The following is a 17329-nucleotide window of genomic DNA, read 5'->3' as shown; positions in this document are numbered from 1 at the left end:
AATTTATTGTTGTTTTGTCATGAACAGATGTTGAATTTTATCACGTGTTTTTCTGTGTCCATTTGGTATCATAAATTCTCTCCTTTAATCAGTCACTGACTTATTTTCTACTGTTAAATTAACCTTATATTCTTCGGGTAAACCCAACATGATCTTTATGTAGTATCCTTTCTTTTACATATATTTCTAGATTCCATTTGCTAATACTTTATTTAGCACATAGCCCTCCCATCTGTCAGGGGCCTGGGGAGAGCAGTGTTTGGAGGGGCAACCAAACCAACTTGATAATTGGGAGCAAAGTTTGATTTCCATTTCTCTCTGGGATTAGGGGCTCTAAATGGATGTCAAGGCCTGGGGGTGAAGGGGATGTCTGAAGCTCTGTGTTACTAGGGGAAAATGAAACTTTCATTATTGGTAACCTTCACATTCAGTACAAAGTTCGGTACACATTCAATCCAAAAATCAAAACAGATCTTGTTGTGATAAATCAAGTTTTAATTTTAGTGAAATAAAAGGCTAATACTTACAAATAAACCTATTCAATGTTTAATTTCCTAGCTCACCTTACATAAAAAATAATGAATAAAAAGAAAACAAAGTCCTACCAAGGCCCCAAACACCCCTGCAGAAAGCCTTTCTACATCAAGTCCATGAATGACATCGTCTCTGGCACTTTGATGAGGCCAAGGTTGATGAGGGTGTTCTTTTCCAGTTCTAAGTAATTGTCATAGTCTGCTTTCAATTCAGCCTCCATCTGTTCTTTTGACTTCTGATATGTTTTCTAGGGTGAAAAACCAAATCATGCCAATAAAACATTGACAGCTAGAAATACCAAAGGAAAGAAAGGGCTAGTTTTGAGCAGTTGGCATAGCCGCTGCTCTCTGGGAGGGGTTTGTGGGAGGGCATCTGTGGCACAGTAGGGAGAGTAGCTGCTGGCTCCCAAGGGGGAGTGGCAGAGATAGAGTGGAGAAGTGTGTGCACATTTCCGTGGCTCAGGAAGCCTCCTGCTGGAGGCCAGTTCTCCATCGTGGCCTGCAACTCTTCTCTAGCAGTGCTCCCATGAAGGTCTCCTCATGGAGAACTGAGAAGTGGGTAACACGTGGCCCTTTGACACCTCTCTCCAAAAATAAAAACAAAAACCCCTTTTCTAGTCTTCTTCCTCATGACTCTTGGGTCCCTCGTGTAGCCTGGAGTGTGGGTAATTGACTAGAGGTTGCAGAAGTCTTTTGAATTCCTCCCACTACCAAGTCCTGTGTAGGTGGCATAGCTTATGGATCACATGGAAACTGCTACTTTTTCCAGCTTTGGGTCTCCAGCTGAAATTTCAGTTAGAAAAATTCCCATTTTATGTGCTGTTAGAGCTGTGATTGCTATTATTTTTCAAGAGGTGAGCTGTATTCAGACTCGGTGTTTGCAAAGAGATAGGTGTATGGTTTTCCTCCGATTTGTGGATCAATGTGTACAACCCAATCCCTGGCAACGGCAGAGCATTCATTCAGACAAGCCTTGCTGGATGGATGTGTGTTCTTCCCGTGCCTTCTGCAATAATAGCAGCGAATGCTTACTACCGTTTTCTCTGTGCCAGTTCCTGGCTAAGTGCTATAAACATTTTAACTCATTTAATCTCTGCTACAGTCCTCTGAGGTTGTTACAGTTTGTTCCCATTTTCCCTTTTATCAGCAGTTGCTCCTTAGAAGTTATTTCTTACAACATTAGTTGTTTTTCCTTGGTGACAATTTTCATGTTCTAAATGTAACAGAGGAGCCCTTTTAAACCCATTCACTTATCCCCAATCTAGTTCCAGAGAAAATTTGACAAGTGGTAGCTCTACTTAAAAGAAGGTACCATGGGGGTGCCTGGGGGTGGCTCAGTCAGTTAAGCGTCCAACTCTTGATTTCAGCTCAGGTCACAATCTCACCATTTATGCGTTTGAGCCCCTCATCAGACTCTGCGCTGATGGTGCAAAGCCTGCTTCAGATCCTCTGTCTCCCTCTCTCTCTGCCCCTCCCCTGCTCTTGCTCACGCTCTCTCTCAAAATAAATAAACTTAAAAAAAAAAAAAAGAGGGTAATATGTCAAATGGAAATGAACTCAGTTACAAGAAGTTGGAGAGGTTTTGGAAACTCAAGCACATCATTATACAATTTCAAGATATGATTATTATAATATTTAGGTGTTTTACAAGTATTTTATATGCAAATTAATTTTGGATTATCCACCAGTCTACTTGCTTCCACTGATGTAGATAATTAGGAGCTGTCGCTATGGTATTTAAACACTGACAATAATCATGGATAATTGCTGGCGTAAAGGAAGGTTGTCAGGTTATTTTACACAACAGAATTTCAATCGGTATTTGTGAGTGTGCAAAAGAACAGAAGAAGGCCAATTTTCTGTAGCAAGGGAAACAAGGGAAAGTTAATTAATTGGTATTCTTTCATGCCTTGTGACCACTAAACCATGTTTTTGAAATGAGGCCCCCTGTTTTTATTACACTAACATGTGTCTAGCAATAAGTGATAACGTTAACATTAAAATTTCCACATGCTCATGCTTTTAATTGAGACCCAGGGTCTCACATGAATAACAGTGTTGGAGGAGGTTATATATTTGGCTATAAGGAATCTATAAATGGGATCAGTGGTGAAATTGCTGGTGACAAAAGGCCTAGGAAGGGAAGGAGCAAGAGAGAAGTAGAAATACAGACTGACATGACCCCTCGTGACAAAGAGAGAAGAGCTGAATTCACAGACTATTTCAAGGCCCCACTCCCAGTGGGTGAGGGGAGACCAATGGAGTGACAGAATTCATATCAAACAGAGGCTGGGAAACAGGAAGGTGAGGGGCTTCAGAGCTTCGGTTTCCTTTCTGGTAGAAGGATGTGTCCTCTACCAAATTCTCCTCTATCTCAAACTTTGTAGCTCCCATGTATTGTATTATAGTAAAATTCATATCTATCTGTCTATATACTGGTTCCCATTTACTGAAAGTCTACTATTTGTCAGGTTCCTGAACTGAAAGCCTAATCCTAAAAGGTGGTTATCAGTATTCCCATTTTAAAAAGTTTATTTTATTTTATTTTTTCAATATATGAAGTTTATTGTCAAATTGGTTTCCATACAACACCCAGTGCTCATCCCAACAGGTACCCTCCTCAATACCCATCACCCACCCTGCCCTCCCTCCCACCCGCATCAACCCTCAGTTTGTTCTCAGTTTTTAAGAATCTCTTATGCTTTGGCTCTCTCCCACTCTAACCTCCTTTTTTTTTTTTCCTTCCCCTCCCCCATGGGTTCCTGTTAAGTTTCTCAGGATCCACGTAAGAGTGAGAACATATGGTATCTGTCTTTCTCTGTATGACTTATTTCACTTAGCATCACACTCTCCAGTTCCATCCATGTTGCTACAAAGGGCCATATTTCATTCTTTCTCGTTGCCACATACTACTCCATTGTACTAAACCACTTGTACTAAACCACTAGTACTCCAATGTACTAAACCATTGTACATAAACCACAATTTCTTTATCCATTCATCAGTTGATGGACATTTAGGCTCTTTCCATAATTTGGCTATTGTTGAGAGTGCTGCTATAAACATTGGGGTACAAGTGCCCCTATGCATCAGCACTCCTGTATCCCTTGGGTCAATTCCTAGTAGTGCTATTGCTGGGTCATAGGGTAGGTCTATTTTTAATTTAAAAAAGTTTTTTTTTAATGTTTATTTATTTTTGAAAGAGCACGCGTGAGAGAAAGCATGTGCACCAGTGGGGGAGGGACAGAGAGGGGGGGACAGAGGATCCGACATGCTGACAGCTCTGACAGCAGAGAGCCCTATGCAGGGCCCGAACTCATGAACTGCGAGATCATGACCTGAGCTGAAGTTGGATGCTCAACCAACTGAGCCACTCAGGCGCCCCGGTACTCCCATTTTCAAGACAAGAACTGAAGCCTGGCAATGATACGAGCCTTGCTCCAGATCTCATAGCTGGTGGAACTGGGATTTGAGTAGTGGTGGAACTGGGATTTGAGCCCACGTGTCTTGATTCTTTCTGTATTCCACTCTTTTTGCGCTACCTGTTTTTCTTTTTATTATTTTTTTAAAGTAATCTCTGCACCCAGTGTGGGACTCGAACTCACTACCTGAGATCAAGAATCTGATGCTCTACTGACTGAGCCAGCCAAGTGTCCCATGTAGGACCTGTTTAATGTATTATTAACCAGATGTTGAAATTCTATATAATGAAAGATGCCAAATTTTGAATCATTATATCTATAAATCATATTAGGTGCCTTTGTATCTAAAGGACTTGGAAATAATGGAAAATTTCAGAAACTTAAGTTGAATAGAATCTAGGTAGTTGTTCAGTTGATAGCTATCATTCCTGGAAAACTAGGAAATCAGAGAAATACCCTCTTGACTCTCAAGAGAACAAGAGAAGAATGTGAAGAGGCATAATTTTCCTACTGAAACTGTGGAATAAGCCAAACGTACATATTTCCACTGGGGTTAGAGGATGGCAATGACTTTTGTTTCTGAAATTTCACTTACGGTTTTTTTCTTCTCAAGTTCCAGCTCCATTTCCTTCTTTTCTTGTTCACGAATTTTCTTGCGCTGTTCTACATATTCCAGATGCTTGACTTCTCTTTCAAAGTAGTAGCTCATACTTGATGCCTGTTAGAAGCACAGGCCCGTGAGAGGGGAGCCCACATGGAAGTCCCCATATTCTTCACAGGCCTCTAGAAGAATTCCTGCTACTTTTAATTCATTAGGTGGCTTGCCTGCTTTGGGATACCGCCCATAGGCCCATTGCCAGAAGAGCGAGCTCAATGTGGGGGCTACTGTGCTTGGGTTCAGGGCCCTGCAAATCGGAGGATTCCATGAAAGGAGTGGGGTGAGAAAGAGAGAGCAACAAAAAAATTACTATTTTGTAAAAGAAATACTCGGGGATTGATCTTTTCCCTTTTCTTGCTTCTCACTTCTAAACCTGAGGAAAGGTTCATATCGTCAACCAAACTTGGAAAACCCAGATGAGGTTATCAGTATAAACCCTAAGGGGACTGGAAGCAGAGCTGAGTTCCTGGTCCCCTGGAGGACTTAGTGTGTGCACATTAAGAACAGAAGCAGCAAAGTCAGGAAAGAGACCTTGGGCAAGGAGGCCAAGGGAGGGAAACTTTCTGCTTGCCAGGAACTAGGCTGATGTTGGGACTTGTAATGGATTGCAATCTCTATATTTAATGTTGGCTGTATATATATTTATGTATTTCTATTCTCTGATTTTCTTTTTATCTCCCAGTATTAACGTTACTTGAAACCTTTGGGTGGTGCCTATAGAGGGGTAGAAGACTGCCCCCTCAGCCATGCTGCCTGCAGTACAACAAGTTGGGGGGAGATGGGGTAGAGGTGGATGATGGAGAGATGTGTCAAAATGTTAACTGGGCCTCCAGGAAGGGATCACTAAAATAGGAGTCCCGTGCTTCAGTTACAACCTGAAAATGATATCTTATGAATCCCCAAATCAATTCTTTGCTTTAAAAATGTTTTTAATGTTTTTATTTATGAGAGAGAGAGAGAGAGAGAGAGAGAGAGCGAGCAAGGGAACATGATCAGGGGAGGAGCAGAAAGAGAGAGAGAGAGAGCCAGAGGATCTGAAGCGGGTTCTGTGCTGACAGCAGAGAGCCCACTGTGGGGCTCAAACTCATGAACTATGAGATCGTGACCTGAGCCGAAGTCAGACGCTTAACTGACTGAACCACCCAGGTGCCCCAAATCAATTCTCTTCTGAATCTGGGCTTCATTTACTTGCCTTCTCTTTCAGCACATTTGTTTTTTTGTGGTTCCAAGCTATGTAATTCATACAACAGAAATACATCCCCTTATTTTGGATTGTACACTTCTTTTGTTTTCTCACAGAGCAAAAATGCTGTCATTTCTAAACACTTCTAAAACGTGCCTCAGCAATATCTGGTCACATAAATCCTCAGAGCCAAAAGTTACTAACCTCATTGGTGGAAGGGTGACTTAATGTCCAAGGAATTTCCAATATATGCAGGGTTCCATAATAATCAGCTACGGCTATAAATTGCTGCTTAGCTGAAAGATCCAGAAAATGGGGGAGAAAACAACTCAGCAGTCAGAAATCCATACTGGAGGTTAAACGGGAAATGTGTTTTGGTGTTGTGGTCTTCCAAATGACCTGCTGTGGTTACAGTAATCTTGGCATCTTCATCAGACATTCATGACTGAGGACCATATTAACGTATAAAAATCATCTTTTCCAGTTGATGAAATGAAAGTGGAGACCCTGAGCCTTTGTCAGCCACCCTGCCCACTTCAAATCTTGTCTTCTTGGTGCTTATGTAAGGAGTGTGGCTCCTCACTGAGGTTGACCTCTGTGTGGCTGGGCCACGGGGCAGACTTGAGAAGTGGAGATAACACAGGGAAAGATTTTCAAAGAAAAATCATGAAGCCAATTTTCACCAAAGACTCAGTAAGGGCTAAAGGATACCACTATAAACACAAAGAATGTTTTCAAGAATTTTAATTTTCTATCTTATCATATGTTTTTTTTTTCTTTTTCTCATTCTCAGAAGGTTTGGTTTAAATTGTTAAATCCTAGACTCATAATCCCTGGATATGTACAAAAGCAATGTTTTGTAGCAAAGATGAAAAAAAAAATACTCTGATGACACATATGACTAAGCAATAGCTGGACTGTGACATTCTAGAAATTTTGAAGACTGAATTTTTAATGTAATATTTCAAAGAGAGAAATGGATGGAAAGACAATTTTATGCCTGTACACCTTTGGAAACAAAGGGAAACTTTTATTTTTTTATTTTAGAGAAAGAGAGAGAGAGCATGCTAGTGGTTGTGAGGGGCAGAGGGATAGAGAGAGAGAACCCCAAGCAGGCTCCATACTCAGTGCGGAGCCTGATGCTGGGCTCTTTCCCATGATCCTGGGATCATGACCTGAGCCGAAATCAAGAGTTGGATACTCAAATGACTGAGCCACCCAGGTGCCCTGAAACTTTTTTTAAAAGTGGCAAATATATTGGGTTTACATAGAAAGTAGTGCTTGGGTAAAACAAAGAAATTAGGACAAAGGATATCAATTCCAGCTTTCCAAGGAAACATCCTCGAATTTCTGCTTGCTTTGTTATACATGTTTTTTCCTCATAATTAGTTTAAAGTTGAAGTTTAAATAGATAAATGACCCCAGAGAGCCATTTGATCTCATGAAAAGAATTGCTTGATATTGTCTAGGGAAAAGCCCCCAAAATTATAAAATATTGAAAATGTATGGCATGATGAGAAAACAAAGATACAAGAATGATTCCATTTGGGAAAAAAAGCAGCAAAAGGTAGCAAAGATTTATGGATCATCCTGTCTGACCTGGAGAAGATAAGGATGCTCTTCATTATGTGGTTCAAAATCAGCCTCTGCTTGTCATACTAAATATGCCTCAGAAATAATCATTGATGAAGAAAACAATGAGAGAAACTCAGGTTGTATCCAAAGTTTGAGTGCAAGAGGAAAGGGGAAGGAAGGGAGGAGAAAGGATGGGGTGGGATGGACAGAAAAACAAAAACCTGAGAAAAAAAGATCGGAGACTTTCCAGATGAATGTCAAAATGTTCCTGAGTTACCCCCCAAGAAACAAAATAACTTAGGCCATTTAATCAGAATTAACATACCAGTAAAAGACCAGGGTTTGATGTAGGTGATCATGGTTATGCAGATGTTTTGTGACTGGGCTGGCTCATGGGTTTTCTCCAGAAGGTCCCAGATATCGATGTATCCATCTTCTCGGCCAATATAGAAGACTCCAGGCCTTGTCAGGGACCAGTGGCCTGCTGTGTACCTTTTTGGTGCACAGCATGACTGAAGGAGGGGTCCAGTCTTTAAACAATTTTTTAAAAAGACACATGAAAGCTTTTGTTATTACCTAATGTGTATTCATAATGATTTCCTTTAAGTACACTCAGATGGCTATGATCATAGAATAGCAGAAATTATGCCCACTCAGAACTCTCATTTCTTTTTCTTGTAGGGTTTTACATAATGCCAACTCTTTTCCTTCCTGTGTATTTTTTGATGATTTTTTTTTTTTTTTCTTATTTGAGTTGCTTTTTAGAAAAGATCAAACCTTCCAGTCGAGCCGGAGATTGGTGGATGTTAGATAAATAAAGGTTATAAGGAAATTTTGCTTATGCCTTTATTTTGCTGTTGGGTGTCTGTTTCCCATGGAAACAACTTTGGCAGCAAGAAAAAGAGCAAATAGAAAGTCAGTTCCAGCTGTGCGCTGCATCCAATGCCTTATAAATCCTATTTGGAAAAGACTTTAGACCAGCAAAGCATTACAAGATCATCTTCTCTTTTCTTTACCATGGACAATTTGTCCTCTTTGGGGGGGGGGGGTTTCATACAGAGAAAAAATCAGAATGTGCTTTCTTCCCACTGTCCTGCTCCACTTGGCGATTAAGTGTACCCATTTACCTCCTTATATCTGAAGAGACTAAACTAAACCGTGGGGCTGTTTCCTCCCGTCCAAGACATGTATAAGAAACTTTCTTGTGGAGAATGAAGAATGTCTCAGATTCATGGACTCCTTAGAGGTGACACTCCAATTCTGTTCTTGCCCACCTCGCCCAGCTCCTTCCATTTCTGTGGGTAACCAGTTCCTGACCCCTGAATAGTCTATGGACAATCTTGCCTAAATTTTCTTTTTCTTTAATTACAAAACTGATACTTTTTCACTGTAAAAAAAAAAAAATTGAACATATGGAAGTACATTGGTATAAAGTAGAAGTCCTTTTGTGGATGGTTGCTTTAAGTAGTTTACAATTATTTCAACGACAAACTGATACATATGTTCACACAGTTATTTGTGTAAGTTAGAGTTTGAGAAGTGAAAGAGTTAGGTCAAAGAATATGTATATGTATATTTTATCACTTTATGTAAAGAATATATATATTCTTGGGGCTCCTGGGTGGCTCAGTCGGTTAAGCATCCAACTTCAGCTCAGATCATGATCTCGCAGTTTGTGAGTCTGAACCCCGCACTGGGCTCTGTGCTGACAGCTCAGAGCCTGGAACCTGCTTTGGATTCTCTGTCTCCCTCTCTGTCTGCTCCTCCCCCACTCATGCTCTGTCTATCTCTGTCTCAAAAATAAATAAACATTAAAAAATTTTTTTAAATAAATAAAAAAATAAAAAAGAATTTATATATATTCTTTATTAAAGAATATATGGATATTTTTATTCATTTTATTCAAAGAATATATATTCTTTGCTAAAGAATATTTGTATAAATATAAATTTATTATTATGTATGTGGTTATTTTTCAAAGAATATATATATATATATTACAGCTATGAAATAAAAAATATATATTTCAAATTTTGATAATTTTTTTTTAAGTTTATTTATTTATTTTGAGAGAGAGAGCATGAGAGGAGAAAGGGCAGAGAGAGGGAGAGAGGGAATCCCAAGCAGGCTTTGTGGTGTCATTGCAGAACCTGACTTGGGGCTTGAACCCATGAGTCATGAGATCATGACCTGAGCTGAAATCAAGAGATGGATGCTTAACCGACTGAGCCACCCAGGCACCCCAGATTTTGATAAATCTTCTTAAATTGCACACTGAAGGGACATGCCATACTGATTTTCACACACCCTTGCTTCACTGGATTTTATCAGTCTTTCCGGTTTTTGGCAATTTAATTTCTATTTGCCTGGAACCAGGCCCTCTCCTAATCCTGGCTGCCAGAGTTCTGGCACTGGCCCACTGTGGCCCATGCATGTGTCTGGTCTCCCGGCAACAGACAGACACCTTAGCTTGCTTACTCCCACTTTCTAAACCTGTGGACGTATTCCTGGTGCAGAAGCAAAGTTGACAGACCCAATGCTTCTCCTTGGACTTCAGACAGTAACTAGCATTCCACTGTGTATTTTAAGGGGGAGGAAAACCATAAAGCCAATCAACCGCCCACAATACATATTGTGAAGAAAAGACTGTTAGATCTTAGCAAAAGACGTAAATATTGTTTCCTTCCCTCAGGAAAGAAAGGCAAATTGTTGTGTTTTCAAAGGGCTTACAGTGGTTCTGTTGACAAGCTGGACCCCAAGCCATCTGTTCTAATTTCTCTAAAAAGTATCCCCAGGGCTCTGTTATGTCAGAACAGTCTGTTGTTCCCATTGTCTTTCTCAGTAACAAAGGACCTCACACCCACTCTTCCATTTTTCAGGCAACTTACCGTAATACCTTCTTTCCAGATGGCCAGGTTCCATCCTCCAATGGTGAGAATAATGTCCTTGTAAAAAGGTGACCTCTGAACAGTGTGGACAGCTCCATCATGGACAGCGTAAAGGTTCACTGGCTTCTTTGCTGTTGGTGTGAAAAAGGCCATTTCATCGTTAATAATAGTGTTTACATTCCCGCATGATGGATTGTCAGGCCTCCAGTAGACGGACAGGTCCTGATTAATGGGCTCCAAGAGTAGATAACCAGAGGTCAGTTGGTGTAAATGAATCTGTCAAGGGACAGCTCTTCCTCTTTTTATGGAAAGTCCAGAGAATTTCCATCAAGGTCATTTTTCCAGTTCAAAGGAATACTTCATGTTCTTATTTATTTATTCATTCATTCATTTAGTTGCTCAAAATATATTTGTGGATTGCCTATATGTACCTATAGGTACTGTAGATGGCTGGGTAAACAATGGTTAATAAATGAACGTGATACCGCCAGCATGGAGCTTACAGTCTAATGGAAAAGACAGATACTCAATAAACAATATCCAATATCCAATAAACAAATCCCAAAGTATATAATAAAAATACGTTAAAAGTGTTATGGGGGGGAAATTACAAGATAGATAACAAGGGACATCCATAATTTGAACTGAATGATCAGAAAAGACTTCTCTGAAGATGAGTCCTTTAGTCCTTTGTAGCACTTTGGTGTGGGAACATTTTAATGTAGAGGAATATTCCAGACTGAGGGAACAACACACACTGAAGTCCTGTGGAGAGAAGTGCTTAGTGCCTTTATAAATTTGAGGAAGACAGTAAGACTGAAGTCTGGTAATCCCAGCGTGAGACATATGAAACAGACAGGAACCAGGAGGGTCCAGACCATGCAGGCCCTTGTAGGACAGGAGTTTAGATTATATTCTAAGCATAATGTGTTTCAAAAAAGGCCTTTAGGCCCAGAAGACAGTCTGACTGATTTCCAAAGATTCTCTGACTGCTGTGAAGAGAATGGATTAACAACAGGTAGAAGAAAAGAGGAGACCCCATAGAAAGTAGTTCTGGTGAGAGAGCATGGTGGCTTGATGAAGGTACATGGAGAAGAGTGGATGATCAAGAAATATTTGCAAGCTGGAACTGACAAGACTTAGAGATGGCTTGAGCAGGATGGCTGAGAATGACTGGTTTCTAGCAGGAGCAACCAGCTCAGTGGAGTTTCCATTTATTGCCACTAAGAAGACTAAAGGGGAAGCAGGTTTGGACATTAAGATCAAGAGTTCCAGGGGCGCCTGGGTGGCTCAGTTGGTTAAGTGGCCGACTTCGCCTCAGATTATGATCTCGAGGTCTGTGAGTTCGAGCCCCATGTCTGGCTCTTTGCTGACAGCTCAGAGCCTGGAGCCTGTTTCAGATTCTGTGTCTCCCTCTCTCTGACCCTCCCCCGTTCAGGCTCTGTCTCTCTCTGTCTCAAAAATAAATAAACGTTAAAAAAAATTTAAAAAAAAAAAGAAAAAAAAATCAAGAGTTCCCTTTAGTCTCAGCTCCAACCCCGGGGGCCTCCTTTCCCCTCGGGTGTCTACCCCACCATTGCTTGGGTCTCCTCTCCCCCAGGCCTGGCTGCAGAGCTGGCTCCTCCCCACTCCTTGCTGCCCACACCCACCACAGGGATGGCCACAAAGATAAGAGCCTATCTAGGCCAAACCATGATGTCTGACTACTTTATATCCAAATCATGAACTTATTGTGAATCCCATCATATTGATAGCTATGTGAAAGCTGGATTTTTTTTTTCTCAGAACCCCATGGAAACATTAAGCAGAAACACACACACACACACACACACACACACCTACTGAATCTTGCTCATAAAGTAGAATTTCAAAGAGATATTTGTCCACTCATATTCATAGCAGCATTATTTGCAATAGCCGAAATGTGGAAGCAACCCAAGTGTCCGTAAACAGACGAGGGACTAAACAAAATATGACACACACATACAATGGAATATTATTCATCCTTCCAAAGGAAGGACATTCCAACATATGCTACAACATGGGTAAAACTTGAGGATATTCTGTTTAGGGAAAGAAGCCAGTCACAAAGATACTGCACGATTCCACTGACGTGAGGTATCTACAGTAACCACACTCATAGAGACAAAACATAAATGGTGGCTGCCAGAGGCTGAGGGGAGAGGGGAATAGGAGCTAGTGTTTCACTGGTGCAGAGTTTTAGTTTTACAAAATGGAAACAGTCCTGGAGATTGGTTGCACAACAATGTGAACGTACTCAATAGTACATTATAAACTTAAAAATAGTTAAGATGGTAAATTTCACATTTATGTATATTTTGTCACAGTCTAAAAATTATTATATTATTATTATTATATCTTTTCCTTCCCTTTGTCCTTTTAAGGACCTTTAGTTCCATTTAGCAATGAATAGAGCTGTCCTTAAGTTATTAACTGGAGTACCAGCGGCCCCAGGCCAAGTTGCTATGAGGAAATTACAATAAACAAAGAAGTAGTTTCCAGAATCATTATCTAATGCAGGATTCAGGACAGTGATGTGATCAAGAGCATAGAGCGCCTAGGTTCAAACCCTGGCGATGCTACCCCATAGGGTTGCTGTGAGGATTAAGTGAACTAATCCATGGAAGGTACTTGGAAGAGTGCCTGAAACATGGCATGTGCCCATTTGTGAGTAGAGCACATGAAACAATTATGTCAATTGTCATCATTCACCTGCATTTTTTTTTTTTTTTCTGGCTTGTCACTTAGATCATCTGGAAATTTTGTTTGATTTGGACTTCTTTATCACACTTATCTCATTCAGGGTAATATATCTTTCAGAACCTTTTTCTTAGAAGAGGAAATTCTCCTTCCTGCCTTGTTGATAAGAACATGGGGTTCCTAGCAAATCAAGAAGGACTGGGTCCCAGTAACGGCCTCATCTTTACTCAGGTATACTCCACGGTGTTTACGAAAAACATTAGGCTGGTAGCTCCTAAGGAAAACACTGCCAGCTCACAGAATGTAATTAGGAAAGCAGTGCACAATTTAGAGAGTCTATACATTGAATTTCTCTGAATCTAACCATTATTCAATGGGAACAACAGTGTTGTTTGGCTTTCCATGTTACAAAATGCTTGACTGATGATTTTAAAGTATTTTAAAGTATTGTGATGATTTTAAAGTAGACTTCAAGTAAGTGTTTAAAGCTATTTCCCGCTTTGTTGTTGTTGTTGTTTGTTTTTGCAGTGAACTATATGTCAAGAAATTAAAAGCAACTCTTCTTCTTCTTTACTAACCCACATCCCATTGGTCACAAAATCCTGCCATGGTGACTGCTAACTCTCTCTTATATTTCCTCTGCTGCACATCCCTGTTACCATGCCTGTACTTAGTCCTCTCTATCTCTCATCTAAATTATTGCTGGTGGTCATCCTACTTCTACTGTAAGTCACACCAATAAATTAATCCAGCTTATGCTTTCCTGCCAGAGTGATTTTCTGATTATACTGGTGGCACCAGGATAAGGTTCAGAGCTTATTAGGCACTCAAGGCTCTTAGCCATTTGGACCCAATTGTTCTTCCTGGTACCTCTCCTGCTGCCCTCTCTATGGGCTATGCTTTGGCTAGGAGATCACCCTGTTTCCTAACTGTCCACTGCTCTTTTGGGCTTCCATGTTTTTGCATTTATTATTCCTTCTACTTAGCATGTCTTTCTCCAACTGGAAAATTGCAATCCACCCTTTAAGATCCAGTTCAACTATCTCTCTTCAGTGGAGCCCTTTCTTAATAGCACAAAAGAGTTGGTCCCTTTCTGGGTTCCCATATCACTCTGTGTTTGCTTCTAACCATAGCACTGACAGTGTAATGTCATCATTCGTTTATATTTTTGGCTTTTCTAATAGATCATGGAACTCCTCTGGGAGAGGATAATATCTTGTTCATCTTTTTTTTTTTAATGTTTATTTCTTTTGAGAAAGAGAGAGAGAGTGAGTGCTCACACACCTGGGCAGAGGAGGGGCAGAGAGAGAGAGGGAGAGAGAATCCTACACACCATGAGATTATGACCTGAGCCAAAATCAAGAGTTGGATGGTTAACCAACTGAGCCACACAGGCGCCCTGCTATCTTGTTCATCTTTGCATCCCCAGTGTCTGGCACAGATTAGGTTATCATTAATGAATTGATGAATGAATGAAAGTAAGAAAGAAAGAAAAAACAACATCAGTAAGTTTCAAACATAAACTCTTGGGTTTCTAAGTTTATTACCATTGGTTATTCTATAAATGGAATAAAATCCATTTGAAATAAATAACTAGCACTTTTTGTCAGGGTTCACCTCCAAAGCAGTTTAAGAATCTGACTCTATGGTAAGACCCCAAGAAACTCTCTGAGATCAGATAGAACACCAGTGCATAACCAATTCATGGCATCAGGGTCTCGATTTGTGTCCCAGCAGGGCAGTAGAGATAATTGCCATGTGCATGCAATACGTGCACAATTAATATTCATTACTTATTGAATAAACAGGTACATGAATAAGCATACAAGTAGCTGAATGTAATTCATTACATCTGATATATAATTTTGAGTTCAACTTTTAAATCATGGAATTCAAAATGAATAGAAAGTGGAAAATCAATCTCAGTTCTACAAGCATTTGACCTTTCCTTGGGGCACATCTGATTCTCTCTCAATGGCCCACTCTTACCACTGACACACATTTGGGTTTCTGGCCGGAAGTTCTAGGTCAGAAAACTGGGAGTACTTTTGTTTCCAGGTTAATATGGCTACCCTGGAGGCAGTGCTGGGAAAGCAAGCCTTCCCAGGTCTAAGGCAGACTCCACTCTGCCGAGCCAGACTCAGTAGATAGGAGTGGAGGGAGTGAAGTTTGAGGCAGAGACCTGAGACCCAGCAGTTGTCCCCTGCAGGCTGTGTCTCTGACCTCCGACTCCTTTCAGTCACTCACATGCCCACTGTCCTAACCTCCGGTAGGACTGACCAGTACCCCTTGTGCAAACCTAGCCTGGCTGCTCCACCTCACTGCTCCATGGTAGTCTAGCAGTCCCAGCAGCTGCCTCTTCCTGTGCTTATGGTTATTCCACATTTTGAAGTGTGGCTCGAATAAGTTTTCATGCCAAGGAAAAATCCAAGCCTTTAAATAAGTAGTTGTAATTGTAGCAAACCTCAAGGCTCTGAGCTTTGGCAGGGAGCTTAGCTTATTGGGGAGCCTGAACTCTTGATTCCTGCTCAGAACTATGCGTGGCCCCCATATGTCTGCTCAGCTGCCCAGAGTGTGGGGCCCTGGGAACGGAGGAACACATGGACAGCACCAGTCCCGGCCTGAGAGCAGAGTCCTACTGCTGCTTCTTCATACTGTTCTGAAGTTGTCAAGATCATTGTAAACTTAGCTTATAATTTCACATCGGTTAGTATTTTTCATGTAGATGAGCTACCAAATTGTTGAATTATTAAGACGGCAATTAATTAAAAATTAAGATATTTTAAATTATCTTAGTCATTTAAGCATCAATAGATCAGTACTCCTCAAATTTAGAGGTGAAAACAAATTACATGGTGAATCTTATTAAGAATCTATATTTAGGGGCATCTGGTTTGTTCAGTCAGTTGAGTGTCGGACTCCTGATTTCGGCCTCAGGTCATGATCTCCTGGTTGGTGGGGTTGAGCCCTGTGTCACCCCTGCACTGACAGTGCCTGTTTGGGATTCTGTCTCTCTCTCTCTCTGTACCCCTCATCTCTCTCTGTCAAAATAAATAAATAAAAACTTTAAAAAAATCTATATTCAGTTCCAGCAGGCATAGGGTAGGGTCCAAGTTTGTGCGTTTCTAACAGACTTCCCAGTGAGAAAAGTGCTGCTATCGGAGGCCCTCGCTTAAGTAACAAGTCCAGAGACAGGACCTCAGGTGCCTGCCCTTCTCCCATTAGCAAGGCCAGGGTTACTCAGCACTTTGTTCAAAGGAATAACTTATTCATAACACAGGAATCATCAAAACTTACCCATCAATCGGCCAGTTTCAGGGTCTCTTTCCATTTTCCAATCTGTATATATCACTCCACCTTCCTAAAAATATTACAGGTTCCTGATGAGTACAAAGACAACAGAAGGGACTAAAGATCTCTTATTCATGTGCTAAGGTGGACTGTGACCCAAACAAAAACAAAGCTGCAGGCTAACATAATCAAATGATAATTTGACACAGTGCAGGGAAGGCTTAAACATTTTTTACATTGAACAAAAAAAGGAATTTGTTACATTTTTATTTACACATAGTGAAATGGAGAACACAGGCATTTATGGAGATAATCTATGTACACAAGTTCCAACTACTGAGTTCTTAAACTTTTGTTAATTGGAAATTGTCCACTGGACTGAAAGCTCCAGGAAGGGATCTGGTGTGACTTATTCAATGATTTGTTCTCAGCATGATACAAAGTCAGTATTTTAAAAGTTTTGTGGAGTAAGAGGAAAAAGGAAATATAAATTCATAATATGGTGTCATTACCTTTTAAAATTGAGAACAGGAAGCGAAGTTCCACTTAAGTAACATAACTAGTAATAATATATATTCCAGCTCTACTTATGGCCATTTTAAGGAGTGGGGAAGTCATAAGAACCTGGTGTAAAGAAGGGACAGAAACAACCACACAAATGGAAAAGATGCAGCACTAGTGAATGGCAGAGGTGGGAGAGGTTTAGAGAAAAACATTTAGTCTCATGCCTTTTCTTATAGAAGGAGCACAGAGACTCAGAGAGGTGAAACAATATAGTCAAGGTCGCCCAGATGCAGTTTCCTAATTCCAGTGTTTTTCTCACTGGATAGTAAGAGGAAAACACAGAGAAAGGTGTATAAAAAGAGGGGTTGAGAGGACTCGAAGGATGGCTTGGGACGTGTAGGCGAGGGAGAGGAGAGGGGAAAACACTGGAGTACGCAAAGTGAAGTATGCTCCCTGGGGCCAGGGTCTACTCATTCACTCCTCTGTGCTTTTGTTCACTAACTCATGTAACAAACAAGGACTGTGCTTCGTGTTGCAAATTCAGAGTCAAAAGA

The 17329-nt window shown here is 40.7% G+C and overlaps 1 protein-coding gene across 1 annotated transcript in view; it reads right to left on the bottom strand.

Moving 5' to 3' along the window:
- Positions 1–522: 522 nt before the first annotated feature.
- The window catches only part of DNAI3 (dynein axonemal intermediate chain 3), a 78046-nt gene continuing 61239 nt past the window's right edge, over positions 523–17329 (bottom strand). Inside the window, exons 17-22 of the mRNA XM_032594141.1 lie at positions 16278–16341; positions 10260–10390; positions 7697–7901; positions 6001–6092; positions 4551–4673; positions 523–781 (exon numbers count right to left, since the gene is read on the bottom strand). Of these exons, the coding sequence (XP_032450032.1) occupies positions 638–781; positions 4551–4673; positions 6001–6092; positions 7697–7901; positions 10260–10390; positions 16278–16341 (759 nt within the window). The 3' untranslated portion in view covers positions 523–637. The remainder of the gene's footprint in view (positions 782–4550; positions 4674–6000; positions 6093–7696; positions 7902–10259; positions 10391–16277; positions 16342–17329) is intronic.

This window comes from Lynx canadensis, chromosome C1 (genome assembly GCF_007474595.2).
Source record: "Lynx canadensis isolate LIC74 chromosome C1, mLynCan4.pri.v2, whole genome shotgun sequence".
In the NCBI taxonomy this organism is placed as follows: domain Eukaryota; kingdom Metazoa; phylum Chordata; class Mammalia; order Carnivora; family Felidae; genus Lynx; species Lynx canadensis.
This window is presented reverse-complemented; position numbering and strand designations above follow the sequence as displayed.